This window comes from Strix aluco, chromosome 15 (assembly GCF_031877795.1).
Source record: "Strix aluco isolate bStrAlu1 chromosome 15, bStrAlu1.hap1, whole genome shotgun sequence".
In the NCBI taxonomy this organism is placed as follows: Eukaryota; Metazoa; Chordata; class Aves; order Strigiformes; family Strigidae; genus Strix; species Strix aluco.
Window position 1 is genome coordinate 6732534 of NC_133945.1, and position 23949 is coordinate 6756482.

The window sequence follows — 23949 nt, forward strand, 5'->3', positions numbered from 1 at the left end:
AATGAATCAAATTTTTTAAGAGTTTAAGAGAACATGGTGGACGCAATGAAGAGGCGGTCAGAAGTACTTGGCTAGGTAGCATTCTCCTTAAATCAAAAGTGATAACGTAAAACTGTAATACTCAAGTGCTAGTATAGTATTTAAGAAAATAAGGGCATCCAGGGAGCGTACTGAAGTGCACGGGGCTCAGTAGGAAGCAGATGCATCAGCTTCGAATTCTGTGCAAAGATGCCACAAATCATATAAGAACACACAAGACATTTCAACTCCCAGTTGCTGCAGTAAATTCCTTAGAGTCAAACAAGATGCTTTGGGGATAGTAAGAAAATTGGCAGCTCCAAGGCCCAAGCTCCCTGATGTGGAATCTTTGAGACACCAACTCAACACAATTCAACAGCTCAGTGCACACTTTTCTCCACACGCCCTCTCTTCTATTTCAGATTTTGCACTTTCGCTCTTGGAATGATTTTACCCAGAATCTGAAGTTCAGATGATGCTCAAGAACACTGTCAAATCCCATTAAGTTTACAAAGATACGGGTTTTAAATGACGCTAAGTCATTACTCATTTCCTTCACACAAATCAGCCCGTTCACTCACATGCACAAACACACTAACACAAGCACTTTTTGCTATAATAAGTGCAACTGATGTTTAAATTTCTATACACTAAATCTCTCTGAACTACAACACACTTTTTTCTAATTTAAAGACGGCAAGACAAAAAGGTTCTACAATTTCAAAAAATGCTGACTTCATTTTTCTGATCCAGAAATCTGTTTAAACTGGTGCATTCCCCCAAATAATCTCTATTTCAAGGAAATGACATTTTTGGACAAAGGAAGTTTAAGAAGACATCCATAGACGGCTCCATTCATGTGGTCACTCACTTTTACATCAATTTCTGCAAAGACAGTGAAGAGTGACAGCTTGTTCCCCGCTCCGGAGAGATCAAGGAGTCTGGCCTTAGAGGAAGATCAAACTTGACCTCTGGCTCTCACTCCATTACCCAATGCCAGTACTTCTACCAGTGTTTAACATGGAGTGAACACAGAAAATGCAATAAACTTCAAAATACGACTTGTGAGAAAACACAGAGGCTTCAAAAAGGGATTCTGCCAGCATAAATAGATTAACCTCTCTAGCCTCAGTAGCATCAAACAGTCAAATAAATACCCTTAAGACAACAACTTAAAAGAAGGGAAAAAAAAAAATCCACACCACTACTCCTCCTCCCAGCAAGAAAAACGAGACAGTAAGAACAGATGAGAGAATGCTGCGATACATGTCCTGAAACCAGCCCTTTATTTTATTGGTCAAGTCAATGGATTAATACTGGGTTTTTTTAATGCACGGCCAAAAGAAATTAGTACCAGATACAAATGAGCAGGAATATTAAAGTGTTCTTCCTCCTTCCAAAATCTTGTCTCCATTGCAATGGTGTTACTGCTCCCTCCACATCTGCATTTGAGCAACTGGGATTCTGCACAGATATTCAGGGTACAGTGCAGATCTGCTGATGATTCTCCAGACAAAGAGCTTTTTAAATCCTATGACTGATTAAAAAAGACAAAAGATCTAGACCATTTAACCTGACTCAAACTGCAGTGCATTTCTGCTCATCAAACATTCCTGATGGAAAGCATCCAAAATCTACAGACTTCCACTCAAACTTCCGAACTCCAGATCAAATCCAGAATAAAAGAAGGATGAAGAATCCCAATAGAGTTGGTTCCTTAAAAAAGGGCCCATAGTCCCACCAACCTTCCTCAGAGCTCCAAGAGATGCCAAGTCCCGAGACCTCAATCCTTTAATTTGTAATTCTACCATATACCTCAGGAACACCCAAGACCCACTATGCTCAAGAATGGTGCTCCAAAACTTTACATTCAGAGCTGTAATCTTCCTCTATATATTACTGCCACAAAACTTTTATGTGATATATATCAGGTCAGAAAAAGGGCATCTGAATGGTTAACCAGACATAGATAAATCAGATCCACGTTAGAAATGACAGTGTGGTTAATGGAAAATAAAAACGCCAGCAGTTCCTTGGATGTCCTTCAGTTTATTATTATTATTCAGGGGTTATTCTGCACATCAAGGTTTATTTAACTTCAGAAAAATAGAAAAATAAAAATAAAACTCATTCTCCCATGCCAGACTTGAACTTTTGATCGAAGCATGCCTTGAAGACAACTCTGCCCATCTCTCATCCTCCTTCCATCAAAAGCCTGGCGATATCACAATGAATTTAAATAGCGCCTTGCTGAGAAGTGTCAGCCTGTTGAAGCCAGCACTGTCATGGAGCTAATCCATTGTTTTCACTGGATTCTCCCCAACTTGTCTTTCTCACTAAAAATCAGAAGAAACTTTACTGTCTATCTCCCACTTTTGAGGTGTATTCTGTTTTTATGTTGGCCTTCTGGCTTACAAGACACACTCACTAGAACTGACTGCTTTCTAAAAGGTAAAACCAAGTAGGTGGATTATGCTTGGGCTGTGCTGACTCTTGGCATTTATGACAACTGGCAAATATTGCAGGGACAACAAAGTGCCATTATTCCTGCTCGGCAGCTCGCAGCAGCACCCTCAAGATCCTCCCAACACGGTGCAACATGTAGGTGAGCCCTACGGCCAGACAGGAGGTACTACTAAGAAGCAGCAAAACCAGTACTAACCCATAAATGAGGTGAGGACGTAAAATAAAGCTGATGTCCTCTGCAATTGCCTGAACACGTAACAAATGCTATTTCAAACAATTGCCTGAGTTTTGTTTTTAAAAATAGAGCAAAAGGAAAAAAATAACTCCATAGTACAGTATTTACAGGAACAATTTTGTGGCTATTGTACGAGGTTAGCCTTGCTGAAAGGCTTTGCTCCAGTTTGGCAGAGGGAAAATTCATGCTTTTGTGCAATTAAATAGGAGCAAATAAAAGAGAGAGAAGCAACAACTCCCAACATCCAATACAACCGCTGCAACCTCTTGCTAATCCACAACCTGAGCAAGGTCAGAGCGGTCATACCTGCCCAGTTACCTTTCAAAAACTCATCTGGGCTGTAGGACACGGATGACAACTCTGCAGATGCACTCTCCTGCCCTCAACGCACCTCCCCGTCCCATCTCACCGCCAAATCGGTCCTGAATCCGAGCGCACCCAGCGCTGCAGCAGACCTGGGCAGGTGGAGCTCTGCTTCTCTGAATGATGCCCCAAACTGAGGATCTTATCGCTGGGGTCATTAAAATTCCCACAGGCTTTTCTGATGGAGCAGGGAAATTAATCACCCTCTCCCGGCCACACTCCAAGTGGGTAATTACATCTGACCTCCTTAAAACCCCCAAACAAGTGGACATTGTGTTCAGGTTGCCCTGTCTCACACTGCGCACCATCCCTGCACGTTACGAGACAGGGCTAAACCCCAGCCCACAGTGGTGGAGGCCTTTCAGTGGTGGGCAGCACTCCCCTCGCCTATAGCGAGCTTGGAACTAGCTTTTTTCTTTGTCAAAAGAAATGCCTTATTTTTTTACACAAACAAGTAGCAATCAGTCCAAGCTGGGATGTTTGGACATAAGTCAAATCCTCCTCAAAAATCTGAGCCTGATCAGAGCCAGTGCCTTTGTTCAGATACACCTCTCTATGAAAAGGCTACAAGAAAGATTTTTTTTAATTTTTTTTTTTTTTTGAAGTGAGCTGGCGCTTTTATTAACCCTAGTCTTGTTTTAGCTTTTGCACAGGAAGCCGCAACTGGGAACACCACACAAAGTTACAAGTTTAATGGAAAGGCTTAACACAAATCCAACATAAGCTCAGGATAGCAGATAACGGAGACGCTAACACAAGATAAGGAGAACAAGTGCTGGTTTTATATCACACACAAGTGAACTCAGTGCCAGGACCAAACTGTTCAGGTGTATCTGTGAATAGGTGCACCCTTACATACTTACAGCAACTGAAGTTAATCGATCTGCATTGTCCTTCTCCTAGTACAAAGATGCCCAGATTTAAAATAAATACCCACATACACAAATTTTCTCTTGTTAGAACCTTGTTAAAAAGATAAAAATCTAAGCAGACCATTGCAATAAGCACATTAAATCCTTTCCTTATAAAGCAGGAAAAGCACCTAAAAAGCGGAGAATGCATTTCAGGAGAAAACACAAAGGTTAGGAAGCTTTAAATACAATACCCTTGCTATTTGCACACAGATCTGCAAAAACAGAAACTATGATTATAATTGCAAATGACTACACCTGCTCCAGCCAAACTGGGCCTCGCAGCTCGATCCGCGTGACAGCATCCAAGCGCTCGCCAGAGATGCGGCGCTCGCGTGTGAGCCCGGTGCCGGCCGAACAACGGGGCTGCCTGTCGCCGCTGCTGGCAGGGACAGAGGCTCCTGCATCCTCGGGCAGGCTGGGCCCGTTTTTGAGGCACACACTAAACAAAATACCCTGCAATCTGCTGCATCCCAAGACCCGTAGACAACATCTATGCCACCAGACCTTCAAGACCTCTTTTTTTTTTTTATTTTTTATTTTGCTGTTACATCTTTAACTCCTGCAGCCTTCTCCCCACAATGCAGGTTTTCGGGCAGACTGGACACATCACTAACAAAAACACGCACACGCTCATTTTGCATTTCTACCATACCCTTAATGCCAAGGTTTCAAAGGGACGCAGCAATTCAGGCATCTCACAGAGCACAAACAGTGCTCCCGACACGTGCGGGCACCCTGCCGTGCTGCTGTACCTCCACGACTGCTCACTGCCGTGGCTTTACAAAGGCTTTTGGCTTTTATGCCATTATACACCAGCTGCAGGAGGGCTAATGACAACAAATCCATAATATGGGGAGAACATCCTTGACATAGTCCAAACTCAAGGCACTGACTGTCCATAGACACTTTTGGGGAATAATTTTAACTGAAACAGTAAACCTTCGCATAACTGATGCCACGCACTGTGCAGCACTGCACTTCCGCCCCACCAGGAGCCAAAAGCTTAGTTAAAGCACCACAGACTGAAACGGGAGATAGGTCTCTCAGCCATGCCAATAACAGATGCTTGCCTTCTAACTGTGGTCAATGTTTTTCAAACTATGGGAGACAAGGATGCAACTTCTCTGCTTTAATACTGGAAGAAATTTCATTTAACTTAACTTTGGCAATGCATTAAGGTGAGAGCCTTAATCAAGGAGAGCTCCACTCCTGCTAGTCACCCAGTTCAACTCGCTTTTTCAGAGGAAAACCTCTGCCTGCAAAAAGCATTTTTGTTTGTTTCCTTTTTATTAAGGCTAGGACAAAAGTCAGTCACAAGAGCTGTGGAGAAACAATTTGCTTAGGGAAAGGGTTTCCCAGTTTCTGCAAGACCAGCGTTCCCATTCCACCCACTTACATTCCTGTATTAAGAGAAAATAAAATCACATCCGCAGGCCGGTCATCGGTTACACAGGTCGACATCCAGGCAACATGGCAAATGGCTGCAGGAAAATTACTTGCATGGAAAGAACTTGTTTGAAGAAGTTATGCACTCATTCCAGCACCGCCATTTACATCAGTCCTTGTTAAGAAGTATTTTATCCCTTAAAGTCATTTGCATAATTGCTGCAATCAAAGGCACTACTTTACAGTAATAACTTTAATGGCAGATTTTTCCTTAAACATTCTTTTTAAAAGGTACCTCCCAAGGTTGGTGCATCCATATTCCAGTAAAAATAAAGACAGCAGGTGACACTAAGGAAACACACGGTGTGGAGAGGGACCAGTTGCTTTTAGGTTTGTGCTTTGTTTATGCTTTATGATGCTCAAAATGTATCCCAGAACGTAAAACTTCTGTCCCTTAAACAGCAGCCTAGTTGGTACATTGGCAACTCTGGGTTTTTTTTTCCCTATTAATTTTTATATTTACTGTCTATAAGCTTCTTTCCAGGCTAAAACAAGGTCCTGTAGGTGGGAGTTCATGTCTCACTCTTCAGCTTGCCTTCCCTCATCAGAGGTTAGCAACAAAAAACATCAGGCCTGACACGTGCATTCAACACATACAGCAGTGACTCCTGGGTGATGTATTGTTACTTTGGGGATGTACCATTAACCTGTGGACAGTCATTTCAGCAGCCGGACAACAAAGAACCCCACCAGCAAAACATTAAATACCTTACAAGTTTTGTAGTATTTCATGCCTTCAGTTCACTAGTTGCTGACATCTACGAACAGGCAAGTACCAAAAAAAAAAAAAAAAAAATATATATATATATATATTTAAAAAAAAAAAAAAAGAACTGGAAGTCCCTTCTCCAAAGACCTTGTGGTTTCAGAAGGAGACACTGCAGGAAGCCTGGACAAGCAGCTGGGCATGGATGGAGAGGGAATACGTACAAAGTTGATAGCTGCTCAGCATTTTTGGAGCATGGGACTTGCTACAGCAATTTTCTTATCAAGTAGGAGCTCCAGCCTGCTCTTCTCAGCTGCAGGGAGACAATAGCACAAGAACACAAAAATAACAGAAAGACTGTGAGGGTGGTGAGGCCCTGGCACAGGTTGCCCAGAGAAGCTGAGGCTGCCCCCTCCCTGGAAGGGTCCAAGGCCAGGCTGGATGGGGGTTTGGGCAACCTGGGCTAGTGGAAGGTGTCCCTGCCCATGGCAGCGGGGTGGGACTGGATATCTCCAAGGTCCCTTCCAACTCAAACCATTCTATGATGCTATGATATTGGCTACAGGGCTTCAGTAGCACTTCAAAGTTTATTTTTAAGATGGGCAAGAATCACTGGCCCAGTTTTGAATATAAAACACAGATTTAGAGCAAAGAAGCTAAGATCCAACTGGAAGTTAGCGGCAGAAGCCAGCTGGGATTTCCACCCTTCAGCTCCTGCACGTTATTCTGAGGTCTGTGTCCTCCAGATAATGCAGCTTCACTTCAAACCCCGGGGTGTTCCACCAATGCAGCAGCATCACCAACTTGATGCTGGGGTGCTCCTCACGGGAAGCTGAGCCAGGACCCCGGGAGCATCTTGGCTTTGTCCAAGAGGACTCCACACCTCGTCCATAGGGCAGTTCCATCCCTGGGCGGTATCAGCAGAGGACTTTGGGGGAACACTTCCACTTAATTGAGGTTCTCAAATGAGTCAGGCCTGAATGAAGGCATGTTGCCCTTTAATGCAGGTCTAATTACATTAAAACAAAATGCTTTCGTGAACATGGAGAAAGGCTGGGGAGAGAATCAGACAAGCTATAAATTAAAGCAGAGGATATGAATACCATGCAAGCTGCAGTGTTAGGGTTAACGTGGGTCTGGAAACAGTTTAGAGAAAACCTGGTGTGGCTAGGGGCCAGCTCCAAGTTTAGTTGCTTTGGGCTAATCGTTTCCTTCAGGCAGGCTACTCTAGCACACTAATAGGTTTTAATAAAAACTTCCAATTGGGCCAGTAAACCCCTCATTAAGCTGTTTTTAAAGCATGAATTTAAGAGCGGCGAGGGTAAAAGGTCACAAGGAGTATTTAATTCACAACGGCTGGCAAAAGGTGCTGTTGTGATTGAAAACACCAGAGTTCAAGTGTCCAGGGCCACATAAACATCCGACTCTGTCACTAGACCTGGTTAAGTGACAGCTTGAAAAATAGATTTAATAAGACAGAGAGAAAAGTTTCCCACTCTTACACGAGAAATAGGAACAGCAGATCACAATATTAGCCAGGAACAGGAACAGTCGGTAAGCAGACCCGTCCCTCCCATCTCGGCATGGGGGGAGGATGAATAAATAGCAGTCTATGGCCATCTGGGTGTTCAACCCCGCAGCGATTCCCAGGGGCTTGCTGGGACGCTCGCGCCGCGGCTCCGTGGTCTCCTGCTGTGAACAGAACAGAGTTCTCCAGGAATAACACAGAGCAACCCGTCCTCCACGTCCTGCTGCCGATGTCTCTCCCACACGCCTTCTGTACAGCGAGCTACCGGAGTAACAAGTGCCACCGGGTGCTAGAATGATGCTTCTGTGCTGCCACGCGGAAAAGCAAACCTCTGCCTGTGAATTCTCTCGCACTTGGGCAACCTCACACCCACCACGCAGACACTGCAGATGGGTCTGCAGGAATCAGCGGGTTAAATCTGGGCACAGTTCAGCCCAGACACGTCCCCATCTCAGCACACTTTTAAACTAAGCTTTGGACCTGCACTAGGGAAGTTTGACCTCAGTCATTTCAACTGACTCCCATTTTCTTCTGTGGCCGCAGTGCTGCTCACTAGTATAGTGCAACTCATATGAAAACTTCACCTCTTCCTTGGAAACATGCACTAGCACGGGAGAAACATCTCAATCTTGTACAGCAAAAGCCAGAACCCCAGCTGTGCACTCTAACATTTAATTTTATGTCAATGCACATCTAAAATTCAAGATCCCTGAAGACCTTTTAAAAGAAAATCCTCCTTGGAACAATTTGCATTGAAGTAAAGAGTGAGGATTTAACAAGTAATGGAGAATTACGTACACTCGGCTCTCAACTTTTTCTTCTACTTCTAATCAAAACACACTTCATCTTAAATCCTGAGATAACAGATGCAATATAAAATTTGGGGGCAGGCATGGGTATGACCGAAATTATTTGCTTATTCCATGTTTACAGATAATGGAAAAAAACCTAGGAGTCTAACTCAATCTTCAGTTGATTGTCTTCTCTCCATACCAAAATTAACAAGCAAGTTTACTGTAAGAGGAAAAAAAAGCTCTTACTTTTAAAATATGCTTCTAATTCTAGCCATAGAGTTGGCCTGCAAAGAGTGCAGAAGCAAGGTTCTCTGGAACAATCCCCAAGGAAACATTTGCTTTGGCTCCAAATAGGACACTTTTGTGCATCAAGAGTCAAATAAGATCAGCTGCTTCTCAACCCTTTCTGTTTAATGATCCCATTGATAGCCAAGAGGTAAACAGACACATTTCTGTCTTTTCTGCATGTTCCTTGCTGGGAATCCAGATTGCTGCTCCGAGAGGTATCTGACGGCCACGGAGGTGACATGTGGAGTCAGAATCTCCCTGGACAGTTACATCATTTTCCCACACCACACCTGGATTTTTACTCTACAGAAAGACGTGGCTGTCCATTACAACTCACATGATCTTTGCAGCTTTTCTGCAGCTCTGCTTAGCTCCTCACTGGTATCTCATTTGACAAATATCTCAGGACAGACTTAGGGCCATCAAACTGTCTTTTGAATATCTGGGGCTACTTAACACAATAATAAGGCAGAACAGAGAAGAGAGGACAAGAAAGCTTGTAAAAGAGCATCGTCTTTTTCAAAGCCTGTTAGAACAGAGATAATAAATCACTATATTAAATCAGGCTTCCACCGGGGAAAAAAAAAAATGTCCTTGGGGACAGAAACATCATCAGGAACTACTGCTCCAGGAGAGCGCACCCTTGCTCAGAAAGGGTCAGAAACAGCAAAGCTGTCAACACCACAAATCTATTGAAGCAGCTTTGGTCTCATTCTAAGCCAGGAGAAAAAATGTCCTTAATTTCAAAGAAGGATGAAATAACAAGTTGACCTTGCTGGTTCTTTCTAGTCCTAGCACCACAGCTGCAAGCTTCAGAGAGAGGGAGACCTGCTGTTTCTGGGGCTGAGCCAGGACCAAGGGTGCTGAATGAGGCCAGCTGGCTCGTGGTGGCACACACAGGTCACCAAGGCACCTAGAAAGGAGCTTGAACAGAGAGGGCCATGGAGGAAAGCCCTTGGCACACCACAGCTCAAGGAGGAGATTTAGGCTGAGAATGAAGTTGCCACAAAAGCTCAGCTATCTAGGAGCAGCCTGACTGCTGGCCCTGCAGGTGTGCTCCTCCGAGGACAGGCAGCACCTCCATCCATCCATTCACCCATCCCTGGGACTCCCGGCAGCCTCAGCTCAGCTAGGAAGAACCAAAACCCACACTCAACAACCAGAGCGTTGCACAGCCAAGAGCAGGGAGGAAAAACGAGCCATCGAGTCGGGCGCTCCCGTCTCCTGGCAGGGAGTCTCGCACGCCTGAGCTGTACCTATCCACAGGGAGGGACCCCATGTAAAACCTCCGCGCGCTCACTGAAACACGCCACGCTACATCTAAAGCCAAATTTATATCCGAATAACAATAAAGCCAAGAAGTGATTACAGCTCGGCTAACTTCAAAACAGCACTAACCCCCAGGCGGATGCCCGCTCCAGGATTTGCATTGCGGAGCACCTCTTCACCTTTCAAAGATAAATAGTCCAATGCAGCCCATGCTTTGCACTGTGAAAACTCTTGCACGGCTGTTTCGCAGTTCATTCCCTAAAGTGAAGGGTGTTTTTAATAACTGTTACCTGACAGGAGTAAGAGCAAAGAGCAAAACCTGTGGCAATACCAGTTGATCCCATTTGGCCTAACAGCTTGTTGTTATTTCCAGACTCTGGAGTTCTTTAAAATTCATAGGGACAGCCTGCAGTTTTAATAGAGGCTACCAAAATCCATCTTAAGATGTATCAAAAAAAAGCACACTTCCTGGAGGGGAATAGGAAACAGTCAGCATTTACAAAGATCTCTCCAGGAATTTTTTTTTTTTTTTTTAAGATCTTGCTTTGAAGTAGATGCTACCAAAGAATAAGGCTTCCAGAGCTCAGCAATATTTAATGTACTTCTACAGCAATGGATGACAATGTTGTTGTTTCAGCTATATTATAACAAAAATATTGTGGTTTTCCTGTATTCTAACAAAAGTAACTCAAGATTTACATCTCATTCATCTTACTCAGAAGTAGCCCTTAAGCCAAAAACAAGGAAGGGAGAGACCCTACTGCGTACAAAGGACTTCAGTAATCCTCATAGGGTGGCTATCCAGTTGGGACATAAAGAAAGGCCAAAGAAAGGTAAAACACCACTTGCAAAAAGCAGTTTTTCTACAACCATCAGTGAGAGTGGAAAACATATACAGAAGATGAGTAACTTGAGTTAAAACTAAGATGGGTGTCCTCACTAATCCTACAAAAGCATGGATTCATATTGTAAAGTCCAGCTGGTTAAAATACCCACATCTGATTTGGAAGTATTCTCTCAAACACACGGAAGTAGAAACAATTCTCCATACTCCTCCGCCTCTCCACTTGGTGAAGCACCATCTCGATGACCCCACGTGCACTAAAGCAGTACGTCCACTTACAACTGATTAAAACAATCAATCAGTAAACAAGGAGACGGACGCGATTCCAACAAGGAGAAGGGGAGGCAACCTCGGTCATTACTTTTGCAAGCCTCCATAATACACAGACACAAATGGACTTTAACTATTCTTGTGCCTTATACTAGAATAACCAAATTTGTATTTGTGACTGGCTAGTTGTATCTTGGGAATACCAATGCCCTTTTCATCCACACAGTGACGCAACATCCTTGTCCACCCACCCATCCAACACCATGAGCACCTGGCTCAAGGGATGAGAAGATACGACCAAATAGGCTGCTTTAAGACATTATGCCATGGCAGCACTTCCCAGAAAATCAGAAGTACACTAGCAGTTTTCCTAATATTTCCACAGAGAGGAACATTTTCTACCGGGATTTCTAACTTTCCATTTAGACTCTGGGTGTAGGTTTGAATATTTAACACTGAAAAAACCCCAAACCTGTACAAATGCATCAACTTTCCAGACCTCTAAGGGAGTAATATCTGCACCTCACACCAGTGGAAAAGCAGATGATACGAGTAAGAGGTTCCTGAAATTCATACAAATCATGAGTGGAAAGGGAACTGGAATTTGGGAGGAACAAGTTCCCTCCCAGGGGTGTCCTTCAGACCACGCTTCGTTTGGTTGCCTCAGGCTTAACTATTCATCTTTAATGTCACCCTCCAAATGATGCTGTTAGTACTTACACAACCCTTCACCAAGTCTCCTTCAATCTCAATTTGCAGAATTTACACCAGTTTTCCATTCCTTAGGGCCATATGGGCAGAAAGAAATTCAGTGACAGGCAGAGAATAGAAACAATCAAAACTTAAACATTTAACAGAGAAAGACAGAACAGGCAAGCTAGAGTAATGTAAAAGCTACATACCCACAAATGCATCAATACATTATTACTGCAGATTTTTTCTCATTTTTATTCACTTACCAAACGAATACCTGCAAAACAAAATGAAGAAAAAGCAAAAAAATTAAAATCTTGGTTGATCAATGTAGGAACCTATGTCTCATATTAGTTTTATTTCAAATTTCACACATTTTGAGTTTCAAAACGCATCTGTCAAGGAGTACGGAAATATGCCTGAACCATGTAACGTGCAACTCAAAGGCACTAAATTGTAAACTGCTGCTACCTGGAAACGCGAGAAGAGCAATTCCCTTATTTCTGGGCAAATCAAGCTGCTATTTAGCACTCTGAGCAATCGGCCACCCTTTTTTCAATAAAGATGCTAAAGCAGCGTACCCGGAAGAAGCAGCACCGTCCCAAATCACAACAGATACTGGGCTTCACAAAGGGCTGCTCCTCACCTTGCTCCGACTTAAGAAACTCTTCTGAGCGAGCAATCTAGTTGATAGTGCAGCTTAACCAGATTCTGCTGCAAAATTATTCATTTATGGTTTCCAAAGCGTGCTAAGCACCTCCCAGGCAAAAGACAACAACTGAAGTTGTTAAAAACACGAAGCTTGATGCATACTTCTGTGCTGATGAAGCCCACGCTGCTGAAAAGCAAGAAGTTACTTCTCACTGGTGAACTATTTGCTGGGTTTTTTCCCCTTTGGAACGCAGGGAAGTCCAGCCCCATGCCATCTGCTAGTGTACTGGGTGCTCACCAATCCTCGGTGCCTCAGGAAAAGCCATACACACTTACTGTATCATTTTCTTGTGAATTTTTGCCAATCTGGTGCATCATTTAACTTGCTTTTTTAACTGGTCTTCTCACTGAAATTACCTTTAGCCTCAGCTACAAGATAATGTTTTTCTGTAAGATTACAAGTTCTGATTAAAAGTTAAACCCAAAGGTTAACAAGTTTTAAGATGCTGTTCTTTCACAGACAGCTTGTGTTTACTCCCATTAAGGCTTCAATCCCACACCAGGGCTTTATTATTTGTATCTGCAGCATATTGCATTACACTAACACCAAAAAAAAAACCCAACAGAACTCCAAAACAAACAAACAAAAATACTCCAGGCTTTTAAAAATTTTCAGAAAGATTTGCTCTTACTGAAAATGTCCTGACTAGGTGTGCAAATTTTATATTCATACATGTGTAGTTTGAATAGTTCTACAATCCATCAGTCTAAATATTTTACTACATTTTTAACAATTTCATACCGGGCTACTGACGTAGAGAGAGCAATAACTTTAAAATGCACAACAAGTTTTAACTTTCTTAATAAAAGTGGCTCTTTATAAAGATATCTGTCATTAAGAGCAACCTAACTTCGCTATTCTGCACCACAGTTGTGGTGCAGTTAAACATAAACTTGTACGAATTATTCTTATTTCTTGGCAGAAGTTAAGAACCCCCTGAGGCTCATTTAAAACACACACACACAGAGACACACACAAAATGAGGAATTAATAAAATATTGTATTCTTCTGAACCACATTAAGTTTTCTGACGTGTGTCTGTTGCTGATTACATCAATCTAGGCTCCATTACTTGTCATGTGATGACAGGCAAACACTTGTGAATTTATTTCTCTGAAGAAGCCTGCGATACAAATGCCAAGGAAACCAAACCAAATGGCCCACTCCAAATACATAAAAGCAGCAGGGCTTCTTGCAGGGATTTTTTTTTTTTTTTAATAGGTACAAACAGGCAGGTACCCAATTCCTGCAGACTTCAGGTTGTAGTTTGGAACCTAATTACCATTTTTCCTTTTCAAGTTCCTCTTCCTTGCTTATATGGAGTAAACAGAAGTGTTTATTAAAAAAATTGATTTTTTTTTTTTCCTACTGCCTGCCTTGGCATTTGCAACATTACCGACAGATAATGACAAGTAAAAACATGGATTTGATTTTGCGGGTTTGGGGTTTTTTGACAAATTTCAACAGAGTAACTTTTGATCTGTACATTGTCAAAACCAGAAATTTTGCAAATTCAAAGTATATTCCATTTGGATTTTCTAAATCAAATTAAAACGTGATGTCATTTCTGTTTTCTGGTTGGAGAAACAATGTAATTAGCCATGACTTGTCATTAGAGGCAAACTTCATGTCACGCTTAGAAAGACTGTAAGTATCAGCTGGGAATCATAAACATCATCAAATATTTGGGTTAAATTGTTTTCACCACATTGTCATGCTGATTAATTTTAGTCAAGTGTATTCCTGGAAAACAAAAACTGATAGCAAAACACAGCTTAAACTACATTAAACTACATCACTCCTGATGAAAATACTCTCCGCCATCAGTGCCCGTGGTGGAGGCAGCACAGAGTCAAGCTGGGTCTGAAGACGTGGCTCCGCAAGAGCCTCCCATGTCTCCAAACCACACACGGGCACCGCTGCGCAAGTGAACAGGGAGCTCCCAAACCAACCCAGCAGAAAACATCACATTTTCTATATAACACCTTTTTTTTTTTTTTTCCTGCGCACAAAGCACGTGGGATGATGGTTTCTATTTGCTCAAGAAGGAGGAAAAGCAGATCGGCCAGACTTGCCCAACAAATTTACATTCCTTCTCCACTCACCTACCTCATAGCTACACAAATTATTTAATGCAAGAGTTGTCTGGGACAGGGACTCCACTTACAAGTCTGTAAAACATGACAAAATTCTAAATAAAGTCTGTTAAGAAATAATATTAGAACAGAGACAGGAACTCTGATCTTTACATCTATTGATGCTTACTAGGAAAATACATCTGTATGTATAATCCAAAAAAAAAAAAAAAAAAAGAAAAAAACAGTCCTATCCACCGTTCGCACCCTGGCAGTGCCCAACACTACAAGGTTCTTCCAACTAAACTGATTTCCACAGGCAGGATAATTCTCTGCTGCATCCCTAATCTGCAGCTGGTGTTAACAGCCTCTCTCGCTGTTCTCCACGGAGAACATCCTCTACGGAAAGTGAACCCAGATGTCAACTTTCATCTCCATTATGAATCTCTCTCATTCTCTGGGCTGTATAAATTGGGATGGGGGAAAAGATATTTGGGTAGTAAAAACATTTTCTCTTCTCCATCAGGATGTGGCTCCAAAATCTGCTGTAACAAGGTTTCCACAGCAACACCCCTCCACAATGGAAACCAGGTAAAAGCTACACTGCGAGGTATCCCTTCCCTGTGAAGAAAGGAAGTGTGACATATTAACCACCCCAGTCTTCCCTGCAGTACCCAGCCAGGGAGAGGAGGAAGTAGGGAACCATCTCCGCAGGAGATAGGAGCAGCCTCAGGCTGCAGCAGGCAACCAAATGGACACACCACTGGCAGAGTGGAGAGCTTCCTTCCAAAAAATTCAGTAACAGGGAAAGCTGGACAAGCTGCCTGCCAGAAATCCAGGCATTGCATCAGGGGAGAAAAAAAGGGCTACGCCATGGAAGTGTAGAAAAATGTGGAAAATCCACCTGTCCCAAGACAGGGCTGAATGTGAGAATCACCTCTGACAGGCACCTGTCTAAGCAGCAATGGAGACTCCACCTCCCTCTCCAGGTATTCAGCCCAGTGTTCCTCCATATGTACTCTTGAAGGCTTTTCCTTATGTGCAACCTCTACATTCCTTTCCACCATGTAAAGCAACAGCTTCTTGTCCTATCCCCGCCGAGACAGCGAACACAGAACAGCTAATTTCCATCCTCTGCTGCTTTCACGCACTCGAAGATCTTTTGTCTCCTTTCGCAGTTTTCCCTTCTCTCAACTAATCAAACTCAGCTCCTTCAGCTTTTCACCACAACAGGCCACTTTCTTCCCTGCTGCCAAGGCTTGTGCCTCTTCTCTGCCCGGTGTGGGGCCATAGCCACTTCCAGCACAATGTGACAACCAGATAGGAGATGCTGGCTGACACCTCCCCAGCTCCGAGAAGTGGAAAACCTCATCCACTGCTGTCTTGCACACGACGCTCCTAAAGTTACTGGTTTACGTGCCTGAAAGCTTGTTTGGTGAACCACAATAATCCAACCAAATTAAAGCTGTAAACACTTCAGGACAAAAAAAAACCCCATCTTTTCAATGTATATGTATGTACAGTACCTGGCACCTGGGGATCCACTTCCTCAGCACACTGCCTCAAAACAAAGAAGCCAGTTGGCAAACATAACTTGCAAGAGCACGAGAGTCCATCAAAATGAGATGACAGAATTAGTCTAGTGCACCATTAATTTCAGAACATCATTAACTTAAAAGTGTGGGGGTAAGGAACATTTTTGACAGCTGGTTTCAGTTGCTGCCAAGCCTTTAGTATTGCACAGCGGTCGTGGGGGGAGGAAATAAGCTAGAATGGTAGTAAATGAAACCACTCGTCTGGTTTCTGGATTCACTTTATTGTGGTCACAGATCTCTAAAAACTGGGATTCTGCGCTCTGTAATTACAACATCCACATTTAAATGGAAGGAACAGAGATAACATTTAAAAAAAAAAAAAAAAGAGAGAGAGAGCTCAAGGATGAGGTTTACTCCTCTGTTTGCACATGGCGCTGGGAAAGGTGCCTGAGCAGGGCTGGAGCCAGTGGATGAGGAATGGGCCGGCTGCCCTCCTGGAGCCACGCCGGGTGCTCACACCCCGGCCCCTGCCCACGCAGCCGCGACGTGGTCAGGCACTGCCGCACGGCTCTGCCCGCGGCCGAGCTGGAGAGCCATCCCAGCACGGCTTTATTTTCCCTTGTAAGGCAGGGAACCAGGCTTGGTTAAGGATACCAAATGTGAATTACCCAACTAAGCCACGGCACTCGCTAACTGTCCTGTCCATGCTCATTTCCAAAGCTAAAAATTATTACAAGCCCTGGTTTACACAACTGCAGAATTTGCCAAACTTAAGTGAAGTTTGCTTTGGTTAAATCCTTCCAGTGCCAAAACCAGATGCTGAAATGGCAGCCTTGGGAACTCCTCTCTGAGCTGCTCCTAAAGTCCAAAGCAGGAAAGGTGGGAACAGGAGCTGGCAGCAGGAGGGCAACTGCAGCTCCTCCACCCCACCAGAGCCTGGCACAAGCCACACCAGGCTGCCCGACCTGCCAAAACCACTGCATTTCCCTAGGCAGAAACAGGCTTGAAAAGTGTGTGCCCAGCAAGTGGGAACAGACACGGACGGAAAATAAAGGAGCCAGCATTGGCTTGAATACGTTCAAGGCCTAGAACAAGAGGCCAGTCCCACAGTGGTGTTTTGGTGAGCGGAGAGGCAGCGCAGATCAAGCGCTGCAATCCTGCTTTGTCAGGACCAGCAGCAGAAAGCCTTGTATTTCTGCTGCCAGCATGCTGGCAAGTAAAATCCCAGGAAAACTGCATTTCAGTAATTCCATTCCTTGATTTTTTTTAAAAAAATAAATCATTTAATTGCATTAATTCATCTCTCTCCGAAGGCTGGCCCTCCACCACCAATCATCCCACAGACTTGGTGTGATTCCCCACCACATGGAGAAGTCTGCGGCATGGCTCTGGGTTTCAGGGCAAGCATGGCCATTTCTTCTACGCCAAGTTCCTAAAGACATGAGTTATTCTAATGCAAGTTTCCACCTACTTTCTACCCCAGACTCTTTCCCCAGGAGAGCTTGCTTGTTTTTGCAGTCTATTGCCTCCCCTTCTCCAGGACAGAGCTGCTGTTTACCCAGCCAGACCTGGAACATGTCTTCACTAACAATAACTCCGGTGGTGCAGTAACCCCAGCCCAGTGATGAGCCGGCACCGCTGGTAGCTAACGCTGTTCTCAAGAATAAATTTCTGGATTAAGACCCTTAGGGAAGTTAGTAAACACAGATCCCACCACGGATGGCTTGGACCCTTCCCTAACCCCTGATTGCTTTTCAGCTGTACCAATCACTGCATTAACATTCTTTCCAACCACAGCTGTTTGAGAAGTTAGTTGAGTTAAACAACATGAACGTGTGCTGGACCAGACCGGGTGCATGAAGCTATTTGGCAAGTTACAGTTTAAAAAAAAAAAAAAAAAAAATCATGAAAAAGACATTATTCATTCTCTTCCTAAATCTTTCAGCTGTGGAATCAATACCCCAAGTCTACACACTGGATACAGCTGGCAATTAGATGTGCCAGATAATAAGCAATTAAAAAATATTTGTCTCTGTCTCTGGCAAAGGCCTGTGGTACATCAGACACTGCACAGCCACGCCACTAACCACATAATCTTCTGATAATTTCTTTGCTCTCATTTTCTCATCGGCCACGATTTGCAGAAGCGATTGGAATCTGGAGACAGTTTGTGCAAAGGAAACAGTGGGGGGTTATTAACTGTCCATAGAGCAGACGCAGCTCCCTGTGCCACGGCTCTGCCCAATATCCCATTCCCATTGCCGCTGGTGTTTTTAGCATGGTCTTCTCATGAAATCAAGTTAGGGGTAGCAAGCAGGAAGGAGGTGAAAGAACATTGCTACGTGCCTTTTGCTGTGCTATCAAAGCATTGTGCTCTACGACATTGAGCCATTTTGTCAGGCTTTTTGGAAAGTGAAGTAGCAGACACATGCCACCACTTTTCTATGCTTTCCTAAAACTACATACAGGTAACTGTCCTGACATTTAGACAGAAGCGATTACTGGGATTAACAAGATGAAAGGTTATGAACCAGGACTCAGAGGGCAATTCCACAGCACACATTTAACAGACGGAGCAGGCGTTGGGGCAGGAGGAGCTGGCTGGCAGCGGGATGCTTACGGGAGCAGCACCAGTCAGCACCCGCTGCGGTACAGACAGAATGCTACAGCCCCTGCACACACCTTAAGGGCACCCTCGGCACAAGAATGTTTTCTACTGTAAACAAAGACATGATCTCTTCTACGTACGGTGAATTAATTTTTACAGATCTCTGGCTATCTTACAGCAGATTTAAAAAAAATCCTCCAAAGTTGCTATTATTAAGTGAAACAAAGCCAGTAATTACAATAAGTCAAAACAATGCATGCAACCAATCAATGTAAAATATTTAAATTTCCCTGTAGTCTCCCTCTTTTTAAATCTATTTAAGTTCCTACAAGCATTCACATTATTCAAATGACATTAATCTTAGAGGCCCTACTTGCTACAAAACCAATAGCCTCAGCAAGAATGCTGCAATCTCCACACTGCAGCTGCTCAAAAAACCCCTGCACACCATTTTACCAAAGCTGCTTCTCTTGTTTTTCACGTCATGTTTCAATGGCAAGTTAGACCATTCTCCAGGAATATATTCATTGAAGCAGGCAGTGACCAGACCTGGTGCAGCCCGAGATCCCACCAAAGCATCCTTTGACAGCCCTTAAGGGCTTTTGGCAGCTCCTCTCCTACTGACAGCTCATGCAGATCTTCTCAAATTCATGTCATAGCGGGACCTGGCTTCTTCATCAGCTTCATCCCCACCTGCCTTTTCAGTCCACTCCACTCACACAGCCTAACACACGTTTTTTGGAGTAGATGTCGGCAGGAACACGCTCAAACCTCGGACATCCTGTGGCAACTGCACTCTTTGCTCCTACTTGCCCTTTTAAAAAACCCAGCCTAAATTAATGGCATACAACCCATTTCCACCTGCATTTAACTCAACTGCCTCAACCCAGACAAGTAACCTCACACTGCAGAGCACACATTTACAGGGCTCGGGGACTAAGGCAGGCGAGCTCGCCACGGCATCGCCCTCCTCCTTCCCAGCCATGGCTAATGCCAGGCGAGCCGATGGCAAGGGGCTGACCCTGCTCGGGGGCTCTCGCTAAACCAAAAGCCAGCCTAGGGCAGGGAGGGGAAACCTTACATATGCTGGGGGGGTGTGGGGGAAATGCTAAATGATTCATTTCTGACATCAGCCATGATTAAATTTTAATCTCTCAAAGAAAAATATGGTTCTCATTAGCCTCATTAGTCCCCAGTTGTACTGCAAGGCAACAGTGTCACATGGTATTAATCTTTGTTTTCATTAATATGTCATATCAACTGCTCACAGCATTCTTTGAAACCGATACGCTCCCTCTCTTCTGTGCGAGTAGGAAGTGCCAAAAAGCAGCTTCCTCGACAGGAAGGATGACCCCCTGAGATCCTTCAGCTTTTGGTTTACGTTTCTAGAGATAATCTTTTCTTTCTGGGGAAAGAGGGAGGGGAGGTCGGAGTAAAAGGGATGCAAGGCTGCGATCCACAGTAACAAAGAAATTCCTGAGGTTTATTGCCAAGGCCAGGGCCAGATAAAGGAATAAGATATTCTAAGTTTTCTTCTTGTTGTTGTTATTGGGTTATTTTGGAAAGCTAGAAAAATAAAGCCAGGTTGCAAAAAGGGTTCTTTGCAAGCGGGTTATATGCAAAGCCCCTAGCAAACTTCAAATTACTCCAGTTTAGCATATTCATCAAGGTGATCTTTGTTAATGTGATTCATCTAAAATCCTAGATACTTTTTTTAATACACAAAATTGTACACTGGATTCAGGCGCAACATTAATTTTTGCTTGGACTTCAAACTTTGGTATCTGTAAAGCTGATACCAAATAAGTCTTAGAGTCCCTTGGTACGAGCTTGTATTATTTCCAGACAGGCAGATAAAGCAGGATATAGACTGATGGAAAGACCTTGCCAAGGTCACACAGTTAAGTACAGCCCGACACATCCATTCCTGCCTGTACAGTGAGGTCTCAGAGAACTTCCCAAGAGAACCAAGAGTACTGATGAAACCCAGGAGACGCCAAGTTCCTACTCCCTGCTTGCACAGCCCCTGATCTTTCAGTGTTTGCTTGCTCAGGGGCAGTCAAAAAAGTCTTACAGAATTACCCACGCTACTGAATAAAGTGTGCATTAGCTCAAAGGCACCCGTGTGGATACATTCATTCACCCTTGATCTGGCTTTGGTCTGCTGGAAGAGCAAAGGGTGATTCTTCCATCTGTATCATGCATGTCAGATCAGGACTCTTCTAGTCATAAAATGAGTATCTCCGTTAAGTGCTGTGTCCTCAGCGTAAGAGGGTCACAAACCAGTACACTTCAAAATGGGAATGATGTTTTGCCAAATCCAGCCCACAATTCACACGCCGGCTGTTTTACAAGCTGGAATAAGAAACTCAGAAGGGATCCATTTCGAACCTTTACTGGATAGGATGACACTAGACAAAACCCCAAGTGCTTTAGACTGAAAAACCAAAGCTGTAGAATGTAAGAGGAAAGAAAGTGGGGAAGAGGTCCATTTAATGGCTCCTAATGCCCTCCTGGAGAGTGCAAACACAGCCCTGAGCATCTCATCAGCCCCCCAGCATTTAATGGAGCTCAGCCTGAGCCAGTCACCAGTTCATCCGCTAGCACACAGAAGACTGTGATTAAAGTCCTGCATAGGTCAAGTGGTTTTTAATGAGACATATAAACCACAAAACCTCCATGACATACAAGTCTTTCTTCTTTCTCCGTTGTAAATGAACTTCTGAGGATGGTAATTTAATTGCAATTAAATTACATGCCTCAGAGACGTGCTTTCATGACCTGCAGTATACCTGTCCCTCCACTAAGTCCTTAATATTAAAGTTAAAAGCTATTAATATCATGTTCAATCAGCTAAATACAAAAAAACACCAGGCATCCGAGGTTGGAAAGCCAGAGGCAAGTCCTCCTCCCCGTGCTCTAGAAAAGTGTTGCAGCATCTGCAACTTTTTGGAAACCACCTGGGCATGTGGGCTTCGATGGGCACGTGAGCACAGCTCAAACGGCACTCGCCCGCAATCGCTGGGGTTGTACAGGGGTGAAGCACTGTTCCGCTTCATATTCTTTGCAGAAAAAAAAAAAAGTGTGCTGCTTAGTCTTATGTTACCCTAAATACCTGTTAGCAGTAGCTCCACCAACATTTTCCACAAGGGAAGAACACACTGAAAAGAACGCTGTAGCCACCTCATGCTGTAATGTTTTATTTATTGGCGTGTTTAACCTATTCCCTTGAGCTCTTGTAACTCTACCAGAATCTTAGTCATGAAAGAAAAAAAGGCAATAGGATTTAAAAAACCACAATTCTAGCTTTTGTATCAAGTGTCTTACAAACTGTACCACTGAATGCTCTCTAACAGTGGGCAATAGGCTTTGTAAAATGAAACAACACAATAACCAAGGGAAAGGAAGGGTTTTCAGATGACATTTGAAAATGCTGAGGGAGGGGGGGTTGGTTCAGTGAGGAAACAACAGAAGAAGAAACAGGAGATCAGTGGCAGAGTAGTTTAAAAGTTTGTTTATATAAGAAAATGTAATAGCTCTCTGGAGACACCTTACTGTGGGATAAAAGTGATTTTATTCCAGAATTACAAATTCACTTTAGAAGTGCATTAGTTATTCTGGTACAAAAGTGATTTAACTTCTGCTGGAGCACCTCTCCCGGAGAGCTTGTCCTAACAAAGGACTTCTACTGCCAATGGTCCATCTCTGCAGACATATGCCCCAGCAGAAACCATAGGGAATAAAACCACAAACGGAGGTTTCATGAGGTCACCTGCAACAAGTATTTTTACTTTTAAACAAAGGGGCAGCTTTTCCCATTCTTGCTTAAATGTATGACAATCCATTATATTAATATTCAGGAGGGAGGAAGTGGGGAGAAAGGCAAAGCCATTCATATTGGACCTGAGGAGCTGCACGAGCGACTGAACCCAGACAAGCAGGACTTGCAGTCTGCAAAATGGATGCTGAAGTATGGGGAATTCCCACAAAATCTTTTTAAGCATCTTTAGCTTTATTAATTAGCTTTTATTACAAACTGGGACCACTTTTTACTATTATTATTAAACTGAAATTAGGCATAGTCTGCAGAAATTTCAAGAAAAATCAAGGCTAAAATTAACATAACTATTAAGCACTTCACCCAGCCTATGGGTCACACATTATATATTCTTCTGCGCTGGCAGATTTTTGCATTCTTGACAGTCCCCTCCTACTTCAAAAGCTCAAAATGGCAGAGGGGAAAACAAATTCAGTATTTTAAGACAGACACCCTGAGCCTGTGATGCAAGTGCAGCACCATTATACCCATGCCCCATGACAAGGAGAACACGTCCACATTTAGTCTGAGCAGACCCCGAATACCACCGCCGTTTTGGGAACAGAGTTCCCAGAGTTACAAAAGCTTCCCTGTGCATTCCACTTTCAAATTTGGCAAAGGCAACCTTGGTCCTGCATTTCACAGGTACCAAAATTAACATGCTGTTCTCTGAAAGCTAGCCTAGTTTTGAGACCCACTGAAGTGCAGATTATTTCAAACAGTTCACTTACGCTTTGGCAGAGCCAACACTAAACTGGCGAAGTCAAGAATTCAGGGCCAGGACAACATCCTGGCCCCAGTTCTCAGGATTTTAGATTGCCAAAGTAATCCTTATCCCACAAAATCCATCACAAACAGCTCACATCAGCCTGTTCCAGGAGCAGCTTTCTTGAGGGTTATAACACCCTCAAAGACCTTTAAGCCGGTCCCTTGCCGTGCTGTCACAGCAGGCTCAGCTGTCCCCAGGCACACAGCATATTCCCTGGCTCACAGGTGGAGGTCAGCAGTACCGGGGCAGGCAGGCAACATGTCCTGCCCTTCAAAGGAGACGGTTTGCTCTTCTAAAGCTTCCTCTGACTCTGAGCCCAAGCCAGCTGGACAGCAGTTGAAAGACTTGCTCCTTCAGCAGCGCCCGGTATCTGGAGACTCCAGCCCAAAACAAATAGAAACATTTAAAATTAAAATAGAAAAAGAAAAGGCGATAAAAGGAATAAATTGTTCCTCACTGGCCTAAAGAAGAGAACTCTATTCCTCCTTATCACCCCGTATCTTCCTTGAACCGGCTTCCCAGGCAATTACTGCAAAGGATTTTGCTGGATCGGGTCAGCCCACGGGTCCGTGCCCAGCCCAGCAGTGCTGGCTCGCAAG

At 43.7% G+C, this 23949-nt stretch overlaps 1 protein-coding gene across 3 annotated transcripts in view; it reads right to left on the minus strand.

The window, feature by feature from the left end:
- Nucleotides 1-23949, minus strand: part of LMF1 (lipase maturation factor 1) — a 203577-nt gene that overhangs the window by 166167 nt on the left and 13461 nt on the right. The window contains exon 3 of one of the 3 annotated variants that reach the window (XM_074840918.1): nucleotides 12101-12111. The exons of the other annotated variants lie outside the window; for them this stretch is intronic. Within the exon in view, the coding sequence (XP_074697019.1) occupies nucleotides 12101-12111 (11 nt within the window). The remainder of the gene's footprint in view (nucleotides 1-12100; nucleotides 12112-23949) is intronic. 3 annotated transcript variants of the gene reach the window in all.